The sequence below is a fragment of the Manacus vitellinus genome, unplaced genomic scaffold (genome assembly GCF_001715985.3).
Source record: "Manacus vitellinus isolate BGI_N305 unplaced genomic scaffold, ASM171598v3 scaffold_12_pilon, whole genome shotgun sequence".
Taxonomy (NCBI): domain Eukaryota; kingdom Metazoa; phylum Chordata; class Aves; order Passeriformes; family Pipridae; genus Manacus; species Manacus vitellinus.
This window is the reverse complement of record NW_021938949.1, coordinates 7,614,703-7,631,426: the sequence shown is the minus strand read 5'-3', so window position 1 is coordinate 7,631,426 and position 16,724 is coordinate 7,614,703. Positions and strand designations below refer to the sequence as shown.

The window sequence follows — 16,724 nt, the reverse complement described above, 5'->3', positions numbered from 1 at the left end:
ACACCGTCCCCTTGGAGGCAGACGTGGATGTGGCGCTGAGGGTCGCGGTTTGGTGGCGGGGCTGACAGTGTTTGGTGAATGGGTTGGTCTTGATGATCTTACAGGTCTTTTCCAACCTTAATGATTCTGATGCTGGGCCTGAGGCTGGAAGCAGCAGCTCTGCCCGGTGCTCTGCAGCCGGTGCCGCGACCGAGAGCCATCCCGGGACTCGGCCGCCTCCCGAGCGCAGAGCCCGGCTCTCAGCGCTGCTCCAGGAGATCCGGCGGAAAACGCCGCTAATCCCGCCTGAACTCCACGCGCAAAACTTCACCGCCGAGCTCAGGCTGCAAACTGTGCCTGAATCAGGTGTTTGCGAGGTGGTCGCGGGCAGTGCGGGTGTCGGGGGCTGGTTTCTGGCCCCCCTGTTGGCACACAACGAGCATCCCGGCGTGTTGCTGGCCCGGGCTGCAGCACCGGGGCTGCCGGAGGCGCTTCCTGCGTTTGTAAGGGCGGGGAAGATGCGTGTGCTGGAAGTTTGTGATAAAAGTAGTGGATACGCAGGACATGCTGTGTTTTGGGAGTTTCCTACTGGAAATTTTAGACACACTGTTATTGTGACAGCTTCCAAGTACGGGCATTAAAAAAGAGGCAACTGGCACTACTAAACCTGTACAAACCAGGCTTTTTTGGCAGCAATGGGCAGCAATCTACAGCTGCCATGACTGTAGATTAGAATGTTCAGGGTCCAGGGTGAAACATGCAATGCAATTCCTATTTTTTGCTTATGCTGTGCAGTAGTACTAATGTAACCATGGGTTAAAACCACCCTGCTATGCAAAGAGTGCTAGACTTTTGGGAAGCTGGGGAGAAGCAATGAGGTGAGCGATGGCCAAGCATATGAAATTTGCTTCTTGGTATAGTCTGTCTGCTTTGGTTGGTGGTAGCTTGTTCTCCTGCACCTTTAGGAGATTAACTTGGTTCCATGTCTCTAGAGGCTGATGATTCCCTAAGTGCAACTGGTGCCAGGTGTGTGGAATGGTATGTGGGTAATGAAGGCTGCACGGGTCCGATGATTGATGGTAAATGCAGGCGCTCCAAGGAAAAATATCCACTTCAATTTTTTTTGGGGGGGGGATTGTATGTTTTTAAAAGTTCTTATTCCACTTCTTTCTGTCTTCAGAAGGAGGTAAAGCCCAAGCAAGCTACCTGAAATCCCATATCTTCACCTGCTAGGACGAGTGGGTGCTGGAGGAGGTGAGCTGGTACTTAGTGCCTGACCTGTGCCATGTGCTTCCCTGGGGGGAAACTGTGGGAGAGGGACAAGCCTGGGGAAATACAAAGAGATGAGATCTGCACCCAAGCCTTTGGAGGCACACTCATTTCAAAACCATGCCTGTTCACAGAGAGGGGTTATTGCCCCTTGTCTCTGGTGCATGGCTTTGTGTAAGCTGCTTTATTTTCTGTAGGCCCTACTGCTCCTGCAAGTGAGATGGAGTTACTTCCGTTTGCGGTGAGGCTGTGAAAGAATGTAGTCCTTGCACAAAGCCAAGAAGAGAGGAAAAAAGAGACACAAATTACTTAAGCTGTTATCTGCCCTGAGAATAAACAGTTACAATCGGGCTGTGAAGTGGAAATAAGGTTTCCAAATCCCCGAGGAGTTGCATCTGCAACAGCTTTTGCAATAAGAGTGCTGGGGACACATCCCTCCTTTCTGGTGTTAAATGAAAGTTTGAGAGGTGATTGTTTGAAACGGCAGCTTGTGATAGGAGAGAATGGGAACAGTGACCTCAGAGTCTGGCTCGAGCTCGGGAGAAGACTCTTTGGTTCATAGCCAGGCCAGGTTCAGGTTGGAGCTGGTCATGGGCTGGCTGCTCAGGGGACTCTGTAGGATGATTATAGCACTTGGTCCACTTCCCAGTTTGCCAGCGTCGTGTCACAGAGGCAGCTTTGTGTGGATCCGGGTGCACGTTCCTGTTGGCTGGTGACTTTGGGTTGAACTTGAATGTAAATTCTTGGCTCTTTCTGGAGACTTCTCCTTTTGATTCTGGCAAGGGGAAGACAGAGACATGTTCCCTCTTATGTGCACAGAGACCTGTAATTTGTCCTTTCAGTTTGGCGTCCTTTATGAAGTGCTCAGGAAGAGGATGTATCGTAGTCAATAGAGTAACTCTGTTTTCTGCAGTGTTTTCCTCCCGAGGGGGAATTAAGCTGTTTTACTGCTATTTTCCAGGGCTCCTCTCTGGCACTGGTAGAGTTAATAGAAGTGGAGCCCTTTGCTGCTCACTGCTGTGTGTCTTGGAAAAGCCAAACTCTCTGGCAGGCCTGTGTGCATGTCCTGGAAAGCAGGCTAGAGCCCTTGGGGTGCTCTCAGTAAAGCTGCATTATGATGGTGGCTTTGAGGAAGAGCCCTCCTTCCCTTTGCCCCAGGAATGTGTGTGCCACACACAATGTCCCGTTTGCTCCTGTCACTGCTGCCAAGAGGGCGATCTGTCCACGCCTGGGCTGGGACAGCTTTGCAGGAATGTCAGCAGGCTGCTGTGCTGCCTGGGGCTGTGGAACCTGCTGGGTGTAGGGATAGCAGAAAAGGATGCTCCGTGCAGCTTTCCAGGCTTGCTGCATTCCAACCAGCCTAGAGGTCTCAAGCAGCGTTGGAAACACAGCGTGCTGGGATTATGTGCGCAGTGGGCACCCTATTCATCCAGAGTGGGAAGCAGTCCCTGCCCTGAGCAGCTAAATGGGCTCGAAAGCAAGGACAGATTTGGGCAAAATGCAAACCCAGGAGTGTGCCAAGCAGAAGGCTTGGCAGCGTCCCTCCATTATCTTCTGCTGCTGGACGGAGATGCTTGGCTTGAAGTGCTGACGCACATATGTAATTTGGCCCTTCTTTAGCTCCATGCTCATCTCTCTGGGTGTTTCTTCTTAGGTCTGCTCCATCCTCAGTCTTGACTAGCTAAACGTAGAGAATTACTGCTGAGTAATACCTGCTTCTTGCTCTGCAGACTGTAAAACCTTATGTCTGCAGTTCCTCCAGCTCCTCTTCACAGGCAGAATAAGAGCCTGGCTCCAGAAAAGGCACTTTTTGGTGTTGCAGTGCAAAGTTATGTGTTGGGCCATGGCTCTGCTGAAATTCTGGCTCTCCCTAGTTCCAGATTGTAAATAAATACACCAGGGTGGAGAAACCCTAAGCCTTCAGATCTGTGTTTTCTGTCTTTTGGGACAAGCTGACCTAATGCTTCAACATGCAACACTATCTGGTATTGTTCCTGTTTGTAACTAAATTCTTGTCTAATATTTCAAACCTGGACTTTTTGGTTGTTAAAATCTGGCACCCCTGAGACACAAGCACAGCCATGCAGGGGGCTCCTTACCAGGTCATTTGCTGCAAGGCTGTGCTGAGCACCTTTTCCTTGGGAATGACAGAGCTCAGCACTTCTGCATATCTGAACTCGAGGTCTTCTGTATCTCTCTGCAGGGTGGGGTTGGTGTTGTTTAGGGGTGATGTGAATTGGCTGGGGAGCAACCTCTGTGTTTTGGAGACCCAGCCTTCATTTTGAAAAGTTTTTCAGGGCAGCTTGTCCTGAAGTGGCTTTGTTTTTCAGAGCTGCTGTTTGCAGGGTTTGTTCTGAAGTCATTGGAAAGATTTGGGATGGCTGCAGAAAGGCCAGTTCTTGTTTTCTATCTGTAGGTGCTGTTCTGTGTTTACAATCAGGACCTGGACTGTGCTTAGAGGGGAGGAGGACATTGGAGTGATTACTTTTAGCTCCTCACTTTGCTATGTTGTTCTTCCCTGGCTGGAGGCACCGGCTCCTTGATGGCTGAGGGAGAGAACAAGGCTGGTTTGCCAGCCTGCCTCTGCATGCAGCCTTGGACCACAAAACATGCAGCAGGGTGGGGAGATGGATCTCCCTTGAGCATCTTGCTGGTGGAAAGGGGCTGGGAGACAACGTGGAAAGCAAGGTAGCAGTGAAAAGATGGGACTGGTTGAAGTAAAAAAACCAAACCTGCTGCACCTTCTAGAACAGATGATCTGAGGTGCCCTTTTAACAGTGATTTCATGACTGTCTTTGGTGATCAAGAGTTTAGTGATTAATTAAACGAGGAAAAGAGGTCCCGAGTCAAGTGTCTGAACACGAACACAGATTTACCAGAGCATCCTTAATCTCAGAAATCATTCAGTTAAAAGTAATTACTCCTTTAGATTTTTATTGATGAGTGGCTCTTATCAGGGCTGTGTCCCTTTGGGGGTTTTTGTAAGAAAACTCTTTGTGTAATCTCTGTTCCTGACAAAATGAAGTAGCTATCAAGAAAGGTTGTGGAGGGAACATCTACTGGGTGCCTTCACACTTATCTACACAGAGTAGATAAGATGGTGTGTTCAGGTCAGTGATGTTCTCTCAGCAGGGACTTGCTTTAGGCACTGAGGCAGTGGCATCTTCAGTCCTGTGTTTACAACTCCAATGAAGAATTTGTTTTCAGCACAGAGCACCTTCACGGGGAGATAAGACCACATTGTGATATCACAATTTAAAATCATGGATTAAGCCTTCTTTTTTTCTTGTGTGTTAGATATGTGTAAAATTCAAGGGGGTGGTTGGCTCTGCATGCTTCCTGTATACGGTTGTATATTTTAATACTCTAAACTTGCTTCTGTGAGCTCTAGGCCTGAAATCATTGTATTTTATTTATTTTTTTAAATTAAAACAGAGCTTTTCTTGAAATCATGTGATTCCAGAAGCTTGAGATTGATAAAAAGCCACAATTGCTATGAAACTGATAAAATTGCAACACACTGTGCCTCCTTTTGGCCAGTCAACTTTTCTCCACAGGGTCTCTCTGGGTACTCTCAGAGTTCTCCCTGTGTGAAAATGGGCATGGCTGGCCCCACAACAAGTCTTGATTGTGCCAGGTCGTTCTCTCCAAACCAGAGGGATTAAGGGCTCAACTGACTTTTTTTTCTCATGCCTTTCCAGGATCCTGCTCCGCAGCACAATGCTGGATCCCAAGCCTCACTCTGTGAGTCAGAGGTGAATCCAGGTGAAAGTCAGCTACCACAGTAGGTGTCAGGATGACCAAAGCACGGCTCCTCCGTCTCTCTGTGGTGCTGGTCTCCATCTTCATGATCCTCCTGATCATTGTGTACTGGGACAACGTGGGGACAGCTCACTTCTACCTGCACACGTCCTTCTCCAGGCCTCGTTCCCCAGGAGCCATCCCCGGTATCACGGCAGGTGAAGACTGGGAAGCCTTGCCAGATGTAGATGAATTTTTGGCAAAGCTTCTTAGTTCGAGCCTGAGACAGAACAACTCTACCCCCCGAAAGACAGAGCAGCTCCTTGTCCAGGGCTCCAACAAGCCTGTGGTGAGTAACTTGGAGGAGAAGGTGCGGGGCTATGACTGGTCTACGCACAAGGACAGGAACAGCCTGGACCAAGAGAAGCTGCAGGTGGAGAGGCAGAGAACGCTGCGGGAGTTTTGTGCCAATTCCAGCTTCACCTTTCCCACCAAGGAGCGCTCCTTTGATGACATCCCAAACTACGAGCTCAACCACCTGATCGTGGATGACCGCCACGGCATCATCTACTGCTACGTGCCCAAGGTGGCCTGCACCAACTGGAAACGAGTGATGATTGTGCTCAGTGAGAGCCTCCTGGACCAGGGTGTCCCGTACCGGAACCCTCTGGACATCCCCCGGGAACACGTCCACAACACCAGCACCCACCTGACCTTCAACAAATTCTGGCGCCGCTACGGGAAGTTCTCCCGGCACCTCATGAAGATCAAGCTGAAGAAGTACACCAAGTTCCTCTTTGTGCGGGACCCTTTTGTCCGCCTCATCTCCGCCTTCCGCAGCAAATTTGAGCTGGAGAACGAGGAGTTCTACCGGCGTTTCGCCATCCCCATGTTAAAGCTCTACTCCAACCACACCAACCTCCCCACCTCCGTTAGCGAGGCCTTCGGGGCAGGCCTCAAAGTCTCCTTTTCTGACTTCATCCAGTACTTACTGGATCCCAGGACAGAGAAGATGACCCCCTTCAATGAGCACTGGAGGCAGATTTACCGCCTGTGCCACCCGTGCCAGATAGACTATGATTTCATTGGAAAGCTGGAGACGCTGGATGAGGATGCTGCTTATTTATTGCAGCTCCTCAAAGTGGACAGGCTGCTTCGCTTCCCACCCAGCTACAGGAACAGGACTGCCAGCAGCTGGGAAGATAACTGGTTTGCCAAAATCCCACTGGCTTGGAGGCAGCAGCTCTACAAGCTTTACGAAGCAGATTTTGTACTCTTTGGCTACCCCAAGCCAGAAAACTTGCTTAAAGACTAGAAGTGATTGGGCAGTGGGTGTGGGAGGGAACATCTGAAATACCAAAAATGTTTAAAGCCTCCTCATTTTTGCTCTTAACTCCCTTCCCCATACAGGTTGGTACAACGGAATATATTTTTTCTACTGCTTCCCCTTCCATTTTTGCAATAATGTCAGAATCCAGGGTATTCCAGCCAGCTGTGCATATGCAAAAAATGCCATTTTTTCGGTTATCATTGGTCTTCTGTTTTTTAAAATGTCCCCATATTTTGCAATGGGTCGCTGCCCTTGGTCACTCTGCCAACTGTGTCCTTCAGTAGCTTTTTATTAATACTTTTTAAAAATTAATATATTTAAGATATTTAATACAAAGCGTGTGTCGTGGCAAAGGAAGGGAAGGAATAAAAAAAAAAACCAGTAAAAGAAACCCCCAAGAAATTATACACCTGCCTCTGTGTGTTGTCTCAGGGCTGCTGTTTTGGAGGTCTGAGGTTTGCAGAGCACTCAGATCTCTCTGGAAGCTGGGATGTTGGTGGTGCCTTCACCAGCCAGGTCTGCTGGTGGTCAGCTCCGAGCTGGCTCAAGGCAGATGGGATGGGTCAGTGCCTGACTCTGCCAAACAGTCCTGGAAGAGTGCCAGGGCTCCAGTGACGTGTGCTGCTCACAGCTGGTGAGCCTGATGCCAGGGTCACGGGAAGGAAATGGCGTTGGGAGCAGTGACACCAAGCCTGTGAGGTGCTTCGGGACATGCAGGTGGCCAACACAGCACCTCTGCACTGCCTCACCTTTTGGGAAAGCAGTGTGGGACTCTACTGTCCAAAAAACTGAGGTTCAGCCCTTGTATACCTTGCTAGTGTGGAGCATCTCCCTTGACATATCCTGTTGCAGGATGGTGCCTGACGTTTTTGGGGGTTGTGACCAGGCAGGAGGGGCAGAGTGTGCTCTTGGATGGCCCAGCTGTCCTGGTCACTGCTGTGTGCACTGCAGGTCCCTCGAGAGCTCTGCTGTGTCCTCATTCCTGTGCATGCTTTAAGGGAACGTGGCAGGGATGCAGATGCTTATCCCTGGAAGAAGATCCAAAAGGTTTCTTTCAATAAGCAGGTGTCAAGGTGAACTCCAAGTTCGTTTGTTTTCAGCGTGCCAGCTCTCGCTCGTGACACTGCGTCCTCATCCACCGCCTTTCTGCTGATTCCAAGTGACTGGTGCAGATTTGATCATCTGCCTTGCTGGGACCTGCTGCAGGAGTGATGGTTTCCACTGTGCCAGGAGCATGTGGGCTGCTTCCCAAAGGAAATTAATGCCTTTAGAGAGACTTTTTGTGTCTCATCAGCTGAATCTGCTTCTCTTTTTCTTTCTGAATTGCTCTGCAAAAACTGTCTGCTTAGCACATTAGGCAGGCAACTCTTTCAGAGCTGAAATGCTTTATTTCCCTGCACTGTGGATGGTATTAAGGTGATTAAGGTCCACGGTCAGGCCTTGGGAGGCAGCCCTGTGTTTTGGGCAGACTTCTTTATATTGGCCTTTTACTCAGTTCCTCTCCAAGGCCATGAGTGGGCATGACTTTTTCTGTCTCTCCTCGCTTCCCCAATTTCTGTACACGTACATCTTTTTGGCACTGCATGCTCTTCCTAACAATTATGCTGCATCAAGCTTTTTAACCTGTAAATGAAAGGTAATTGCTGGTAGTTCCACTTGAAACAAAGGGTTTGTTTCTCATTGTATTCACACTGCTCTCCTGTAATTTCTGCAGAGACATTTGCAGTTTAAATGAGCCTGAAGCCATTATCAGGGTCTTGGTGCCTAGCTCCTTACAGCTTGGGAAAAAAGGAAGTGCCTGTTTCTGAGTCATTATTTAAAACTAATAATAGAAAAGTGTTGATCTATTCAATTTTTTTCCCAGTTACCAGCTAATTGCTGCAAAACAGAAAGATGTAGAGAATCTCGTCTCCTGTAATGAGTAATCCCAGGAGTGTCTTGACTCCTGCTACATTTACATTTCTTCAGGGTGGGTTCATCTCACTCTTCAAAGATAAAGCGTGGATGTTTTCATCTCTTGTCTTTTCAGAGTGTTTATTTTTTCCTCTTTTAATTTCCATGTAATTGATGTTTAGTATGAGTAGACGTGGGTGGCTGGGACCGTGGCGCAGATGCTGCGCAAACTTCCTCCCAGCTGCTTCCCCTGCACCTCTTCATCTGGTCCTGTCTCTTCCTGCCCCTCCGACCAGGGCTTGGCTGCTGTACCCTGGTGACACTGCAAACCAGCTGCTGCCTCCTCAGCCACAGTTGTCCTGTGATTCATGGCCATGGCTTGTCCCAGGCAAGAGCCCAGGAGCATCTTTTCAAGGCCTGGCTGTCGGTCATCCAGGGCAGAGGAGGAATGGGCTGCAGAGTGTTACCATCATTTTTGGCAGCAAGGGCCTGGTTGTGAAATTGGCAGAAAAGGTGCAAAATGGCTGCAAATCCTGCCCAGCAGCTGGTGCATGTGATGTGGGAGTCTATCATCTCCACGTGGCTGCTTTGTGATTTAACAGCAGTAGAAGTAAAAAAACCTCCTTTCCCTTGCTGACACTGGCTAGAGAGAGGAAACTGTGGACACCTTTGAACGCTGCCTTCTCTCTCCCCATCTAAAGCTGGATAAAGTGGGTAAATTCCAGATTTATGTGCTAATATGTGCTAATGTACTGCATCATGCTGAAGTCCAAATGTGTGAGGCTGCCTGCAGGCTGCCTGCATCCCAATGGCTTCATCAGCCTCCCTGGAAGCTGCAGTCAGGAGAATGTACAGATGGGGTAAGGCCGCTGAGGGCTCTGTGTTCTCTGCTTTCCCTCTTTCACCCCACCAAGCCCAGCCTTTACTGACATCTTAGACATTTTAGTGTTTGCAGACTCGTATCCATCCAGCGTGCCGGGTGCTGTTGGCTCTTTCCTCGTTTTCCATTGCCACGCTTCAAAGCACTTGCCCGGGAGGAGCAGTAAAGCTCAGATGGGGAGAGTGCATCTTGCAGTGGTTGGCTTCTGGATTCAAAATAGCTTGTTCCTTGCTGCTCCTTCCTTTTGAAGCCCTCCTTCCCCACCCTGCCACCACTGTGAATGTATTGTTAAGAAGTCAAAGGGGATCCAGGCTGTGCTGAGCTTTGTGGTGAGACCACTGGGTTGCCAGAACTGGGATGTAGCCTCTGGCTTTGGGAATGTGCATTTTTTGTGGGTTTCTTGCTCTGTTCTCATGATGTGAAAGTGTGTATGTGGGGGGGAGAAGGACAAAGAGTTCAGCCAGCCATGCTTCCTTCCCCCCTGGTTTCCTAAAGGAGTTGGAACTTGATATTTGACAAATAATGGCAGGCAGAATGCATCCGTGCTGGCCTGAAGTCAGAAGAGGGCTAAAAATCTTGGAGTGTAGATGGTTATGATACTAGTATTGATTTTATGAGGGGTGGAAAAATGCTTTGAAGCTGCCTATTTGTGTCTGAATAAACCTGGCTTTGTCATTTCATGCTCAGCCTGCAAAGCTGTGTCCTGTTCCCCTCCTGGCTTGCTTTTCCCTGGGGTTGACCACTTGGCCAAAGTCAGCACGGAGTCTCTAACCAGGCAGAACTGATGTGCAGATGCAAAAATAACCTGGGGTTTGACCAAGATGTTTCCAGCTGGGTAGAACTAAAACCAGCTTTAGTGCTTGCTCAGCATCAGAGCCAAAGTCTTTACACAACCATTGAACAGATTCCGTCCCTCGCTGTCAGATGCCGGATTCACTGGTACAGTGGGATTCATGTGACCTGGCTTTGCAGCCCCTGCATCCTCCAGGAAGGGGCTGTCAAGTCTCAGAACTCTTTGCTTTTTGAGCAGTGACATGACTTTGCCAGGGTAGGAGTGTCCTTAACACACGGGTACCTTTGCATCTCTGTATTTTTTGCCTTAACCCTTTAATTCACTTGTGCTTAATGGGGACGAAACTGTAGATCTATTACCCATGGACAACATTTGCCCTGGGATAACATGAAATGAAGTGCTTTGGCTGTGTGTTTTGCATCCTTCAAGGTGGCACTGGGAGGATGGAGGGCAGGGGATGAATGGCAGCATTGAAAGGGTGGTGAAGAAAAGCCAGTTTGTTCCTTCTTACACAAGCTGGACCTTTGCAGCAGCCACGGGGGAAAGCCGGTGACTTGGCAGGGCACTGCGGGGCTGTGGTGCAGAACGGTGCCAGGGAGGGTGTGGGGTGTGATGGCATATAAGCGAGTCGTGTTGCTTGAATTTAAGGGCTTACCCACGTTGGTCTTGCTTGTAAGCCCTCTAGGCAAGGGCAGCAGGGAAAAATAAAGCAGAATTTAATAAAGCCATTGGTACCTGGCTGTTTGGGGAAGGGATGGGGAGGGTGGGCGGCGCTGGGTCTGGAGCTGGCATAATGCAGCTCTTCTCTTCTATCCTTGATTCAATCTGATGGGGAATCTAGCTCGGGCTGTGCAGGCTGAGGTTTGTCCTTGCAGGAGCTGGGACGTTTGGCTTGGGAGCTGTGGGAGAGTGCCATGACATGCCGGGAGCGATGCTGGAGAGCCCCGTGCTGGGATGGGAGCTATGCAGGAGAACCGCATTCCCAGGCGGGAGCGACGCAGGAGAGCCCCGTGCTGGGATGGGGGGGATGCTGCAGAGCCCCGTGCTGGGATGGGGGGGATGCTCGGCAGGACGGCGGGTCTGGCCGAGCCTCTCGCTGCTGTGTCTGTACGAGGCGCTGTGGGAGCCGCTCCGCAGCGGCCCATCTGAAACCCATTTTGTATTCCTGGGCTCTGACAGACGCCGCTGCCGCTCCCCCCGGCCAGGCTCCTGCGGCAGCAGGAGTCCGTCTCTTATACCCGCTGTCAGCAGCAATTCCTGTCACCGATGCCCTGCGAGACGATGAGCAAAGCACAACCCGAGCCCACAGTGCAGTTCCTGTGCTCAGCGGGAGCTTTTATTTGTGCAACCTGTGCTGCAGGTGAGGCTGTCTCAGAGTGGAAAAGTAATTGCTGCCAAAGGCTCTGGAAAACCTCACGGAAGGAGGTGATTTAAAACATATTCTGTAGAATCGTAGAATATCATGAGTTGAAAGGGACCACCACAAGAATCATCGAGTCCAACTCTTAGTCTTTCACAGGACACACCTGGGAGTCACACCATAGGTGCTAATGGAGAATGGTGCAGTAATTTTAACAGACTGCCCCAGAGGGGAAGTGGGGCAAGGAAGTGGGGCTCACCATTTATACCTTAAGACTTGCTTTTTATTTCTGGCTTTTCAGGTGTTGGTGTCATTGCCGTGTGGGCTGTGGGTTTGGACCTGGTCCATTGCATTCGGAGAGAGATGGTGACCTCCAGGCAGCGGAGGGATGCAGGGTGGCAGGAGTTTCCCTTGCAGGGGCTGATGTGAATGATGTTACAAACCCAGGAACTCGTGTAATGGACCATGTTCTCCTCCTCAAAACACAAGGCAGAGCCGAGGAGCATGTATTTAATTATCAGTGATGCTAATTGTTCGCTCTGAGCCCTTTGGTGAGCTACTCAAGCTGTCTTCTCCTTGTCCCCCCCTCTTTGAAGGGGGAAGGGAAGATCTGTTTTCTGGAGGGCTTCTCACTGTGAGCTGTGTCCACAGGAGGTTTGGAGGTCTCCAGGAGGAGCAGTGACTTCAGTGGGAGTGTTGGGATACAGAGCTGCAGCATTTGGCAGCGAAAGCCATGAAGAAATGCCTCAATCCAGACATTTCTTACCATGAGGTTGGTCTGGAAGCCATTGGCATGAAAACTGTGTTGATTCAAGAAGTGTGTACGCTTTGGAGAGCTCAGGGGCTTGTATGGGTCCATGGGCAAAACTCTGCTACAGAAATGCAGAGGTCACAGCTCACCATCCTGCTCTGTCCCTGGCTGACTTCCAGGCAGCTCAAGATGAGAGGGAGGCACAGTGTACCATCACTCTGAACAAAATGTCTTTCTTTATCTTGGGAAATGCTGGGCATCCTTGAGCAGAGTGTGCTCAGCCAGCTAAGATGCCAGTGAGCGTTAGCGGGGCTGGTGCTTTTCACCTAATGAAGGGGTTTGTAATTTTGTCTCAGATTCTCGTCATCAAACTGTGCCAGTATCAAAGTACTCCCAGCCTTGCGCAAACCATGTGCTAAGCAAATGAGGGAGACTTTTTCTGACCCACCAGGCGGTGCCTTCACAAATTCCATGTTTTGTCCCCCAGGCAGATGGATCACACACAGCTTTGGCAAAACCACATTTTGTGGTGGAGAAGCTGCAGTTTCAGTGTTTATTTCTCTGTCATTGCAGGAATTCAAAATGGATGGAAGTAAATGCCATTGGGATTGACTCTTGTTTTGTTTGGACCCTGCACAGGTCTCTGTGGAAAACATAGGAGGAGTGCAGGGGACAGAGAAAAGCCAAGAAGATGTGTCAAAAAGGCAGTGGTGGCCAAAAGAGTGGTCAGAAGGGAGTGGAGCAGGGCTGGGGATGTGTTTCTGAAGGATGAAAAGGGAGTGGAGGGCATCCACAAACAAAATGGGGATGCTTTAGAGTGGGTAAATGCTGAGATGAGTGAGAGGGGCTGCTGAGAAAACAGGTGCCATCTGCTGCAGCATGGAGACCTTCCCTGTCTGCTTTTCCAGGGAGGAAGGAGGGCCCAAAGTAGAGGAGAAGAGAAAGAAATGAATGATTAAGTGGCAAACAGTTATCAGAATGCAGTGGGCAAAATCCTGGGGGTTTTAATGCACCATGTGGGGGCAGATTATCTGAAGTAGATAAACGGTGGTGGGAGCTGTAGACTTGCACCAAACAGTTCTTGAGAAGCAGACTAAAAAGAGCAGTGGGCTAAGGTGCTGCTTGCCCGTGCTGAGAGTGGAAGGCTTGCAGCTTCTCTAGCTGTCAGTCTCTGCAAGCAGGACAATGTCCATGGGGGGTGAAAGTGATGCAGGAGAGATGGTGCCAATGACCTTTCACATCTTATTGGGCACCTCTGTCTGTCTCCAGTTTTTCTCTCTCAACCTTTGCGTGCCTTATTGATTTCTGACTCTGTATATTTTGTGTCTTGGGTAAATCAGAAGTATTTGTCACCTAGAATGATCATGCTGAGAGTATAAAGCTTTTTACAAAGTCTTCAGTGACCTTTAGCTAATGGGAAATCAGTGAACTGAGTGTATATAAGCATCTCCTGAGTGCTGGGTGTTGCTGTGCACAGTGGGAACCCACCTTGGCATGACACAGCTACCCAGTAGTAGCCTGGGCATGCAGGTCTCCTGGACAAGGGTTCTTGCATCAGGTCAGGATGACCTACATTTGTGTTTCTTGATTGCCTCCATTTGTCTTCTCTCTATTGTGTGAATGTGTGTGTGTGATGTCGGGTGTCAGAATCAGTCCACAGTCTTGGGCAGGTGAACACGTTTGAAATGTTTAAACAAACATATATGTTTTTGATGGGGTGAAATATATGCAAGTGATGGCCTTTTGTTTTCTATAAGCAGCAGATCATTTTTGTGATTACAGTTAGTATGTTGCAATGGATTGTCATTTCTAGGAGGGTCGCTCCTCCCTGTTAACCCAGTTTTGTTCTTCAGTTCTTGTAAGCAAATCCTTGTTGTGTCCCGGGGATGTCTGTGCTGTGCAACCACTGGGATGCTGTGGATATGGGACAGTCAGGCTCCACCAGTGGCTCTGGACATCCCTCTGGCTGTACATCCCCAAGCCTACTTGCTTTACTCCTGTTCCAGCCACCCTCAGCAGCCAAAGAATGAACCCAGACATGGCTGCATGTGCAGTTTTCACTGCATGGATCCGGGGGTTATATCTGGGGCTGCGAGTTAATCCCTGATTCAAGATGATGGAGTTGGGATCCTATTGGGTTTCCCTCTTCTCGCTTAGATGCCTCAAGTCTGAGCTTTCTGGCTTTCTTGGATTCTCAAAATAGCATCAGGTTTCCTTTGAAGACCTGCCAGCTGCAACAGGAGAGAGAGTTCAGCGTATGGTGGGCAGTAAAACTCCTAGTGTTATTCTACAGATACTCCTGAACTGAGGCAATTCTTGTATTGATTTTGCATCATACACACAGATTTTCCTGTGGAAAATGAGGGTGCTGGGAGCCAGCCTGAAAACAAAAGCCCTTAGTAAGATCACAACAAACCGTGTTTCTCCTCCACTGCACAGCACCAGGTAGAGGCAGAGCAGCAGGATGAAGCTGCCGTATGGGGAGGGCCCCTTCATGAACCAAATTTGGGTCAGGTTGGGATCAGGCCCCCAGCACAGCCGTGGCTCCAGGCTGCAGCATGATTTTTGGGGAGCAAACCTGTTCAAAGGAAAATGCAAAGCATCTTTCATCAGCAAGTGAGAATGTGAATTCAAGATGTCAGGGCAGGTTCCAGATGCTGTTGCACTTTGCATTTATTACATTTTTTAGAGCTTAGCAAAAGGTCAGTGTGCTTGGACACAGTTCCTGGCTTTTGGAAAGTCTGCAGGTTTGGGAGTAGTGCTTTTCATTTTATTTTCAATAAGAAAACAGCCTGCTTGCAAGGTTTGCCTTTGGAATTGAGATGCCAGTGAAATTTAGCTCTCATTATTTTAGGATAAAAAGACAACTAGGGACAAGATTTCTAGGGGGGAAGGTATGGTGGGTTTGGTTTATTTTTTCTCTCTTTCTTTGTTTTTTCTTCCAATATACAGGAAAAAGCTTTCACTATAGATTAGTTTGCTGCTGTTAGTGTTAGCTGTTTTTTTCTGGCCATGCTGATTGGAAGGAAATTTCCAATACAGCTTGGTTGCCAGAAACAGATTCTTTGCTGGAACATTTTAGTTAAAATATTCCGACTTGCTCCTTGCAGTGATGCCATTCAGTGTGAGAACACCTAGCAATTGGCTGCCTTGTTCTTACCTCTGAGCTTGATATTTTCTTTATTTCTGTTGGTTTTTTTTTTTTTTTGCTGGTGTTTGCTTTGGACAAGCCTGTTCCCACACTATGGAGACGGTGATGCCACTCGGATGTCCACAAGCAGAGTCTTTCTGTGTTGCACTGGGAGTGGAGAGCAATAGCAGGAGGAATTCTTCCAAATCCAGAGGATGGACTTAATATGCTGGTGCAGGACCAACATGTGGGCAAGGCACTGGAGGCAAACCTGGGTTTTCTCTCATCCTCTGATCTTCCTAGATCAAAGGTTGGGCTCGATGATCTCGGAGGTCTTTTGCAACCTAAATGATCCTTCTTTCTGGGAGTTACTGGACACCATGTATTTGCCTCCAGGATCTCATTCGGTGCCTTCCAAGTAAAAATGGGGAAACTACACGTGTTTGGCTTGATCTGCCTGACCCTGGCAGGGCATTTCTGATGCCATTGTGCTGCTGCAGCTCAGTGCCCGCAGCTGCAAGGCTTGACAGCGTGGTGCTGAGACACCGCTCTCCTCAGCCCTGTTTAGACAGTCACCCACAGATAGTGGGAGCTGGATTGGGATTTGTTTTTCTTCTTCTCTTGTTTGGTCAAAAGCAACGGGGGATTTTCCCCCCCCCCCCCCCCCGAAAGAACAGCAGTGTTTGGTTTGAGAAAGGATGAGGTCAAGAAATGGCAGGAAAAGGCTGTCTCATTGTATTTTCGGTTACTTGATTGCTTTTTTGCACCTGCACCAGACTTCCACTGGTGAGAACTGGGGCTTTGCTGGGCTCCCAGAACGGTGCTGTCGGAGAGGAAACATCTTCCACTCTCCAGTCGCATCCTGTGTTTTCCTTCTCGCTCTGTCATCACTTTACAGAGTAAAATCCCAAGCTCACATTTGCACGTTTGCACAGCCATCCACCCTTGTGTTCCTGGCTGCTGTCAGGCCACGAACGTGGCAACCACCAGCAGCGAAGGGATTAACTGGCAGGTGATTTTAAGGGCTCCCTTTCAATTATGCATCTCCTGTTTTTCTCCAGTGAAGTTCTCTGCAAGTAAAGAGAGATTTTGCAAAATAAGGAGTTTAAGAACACAATAGAAAAAAGGAACAATAAAAGAAATTTATGAATAAAAGATTTAAGAATAGAAGAAAAAAAATTTAAGAATTAAAAAGGAAGGAAGAAGGAAACAGAACTGACAGGTCATGTTTCTGGGCTGTCTCAACAGCAGTTTACAACAAATTCCTGTGTGTAAGTGTGTTGGAGCTGCCTTTGCGTTGCCTTTCCCAAGATCAGAGAGCACCAGGAATGCAGCCGGGATACAGTGAAAGGTTTTCCATTCTTAATTCTGCAACTGGGTCATGCTCTGATCTTCAGTGAGCCACTTATCTGCTTGATGCCTCCAGTTTTGCTGAGGTTACAACTACTGACTTGTTTCTAAGGATTCAGAAATGCCAAACAGATACAGAGAATTGCAGAGGACATGTTTTAGGTTAATGGCTGCAACAATTAAACGGGTTCAGTTCTTCCCAACCCTGGGCTGTGGTTACATGGCAAGTTAAGCAAACAGTTCAGTTA

General features: G+C 48.8%; 1 protein-coding gene across 1 annotated transcript; it reads left to right on the top strand.

Moving 5' to 3' along the window:
* The first annotated feature begins 1,120 nt into the window (after nucleotides 1-1,120).
* Nucleotides 1,121-6,724, top strand: CHST12 (carbohydrate sulfotransferase 12). Its single transcript, XM_029957797.1, has 2 exons — nucleotides 1,121-1,233; nucleotides 4,950-6,724. Exon 2 carries the CDS (start codon nucleotides 5,045-5,047, stop codon nucleotides 6,302-6,304), a length of 1,260 nt encoding a protein of 419 aa, XP_029813657.1. The 5' UTR covers nucleotides 1,121-1,233; nucleotides 4,950-5,044; the 3' UTR covers nucleotides 6,305-6,724.
* Nucleotides 6,725-16,724: the final 10,000 nt, after the last annotated feature.

Excerpts from the sequence above, each read along its gene's own strand:
- CHST12 (XM_029957797.1), top strand. The coding sequence starts at position 5,045 with ATGACCAAAGCACGGCTCCTCCGTCTCTCTGTGGTGCTGGTCTCCATC.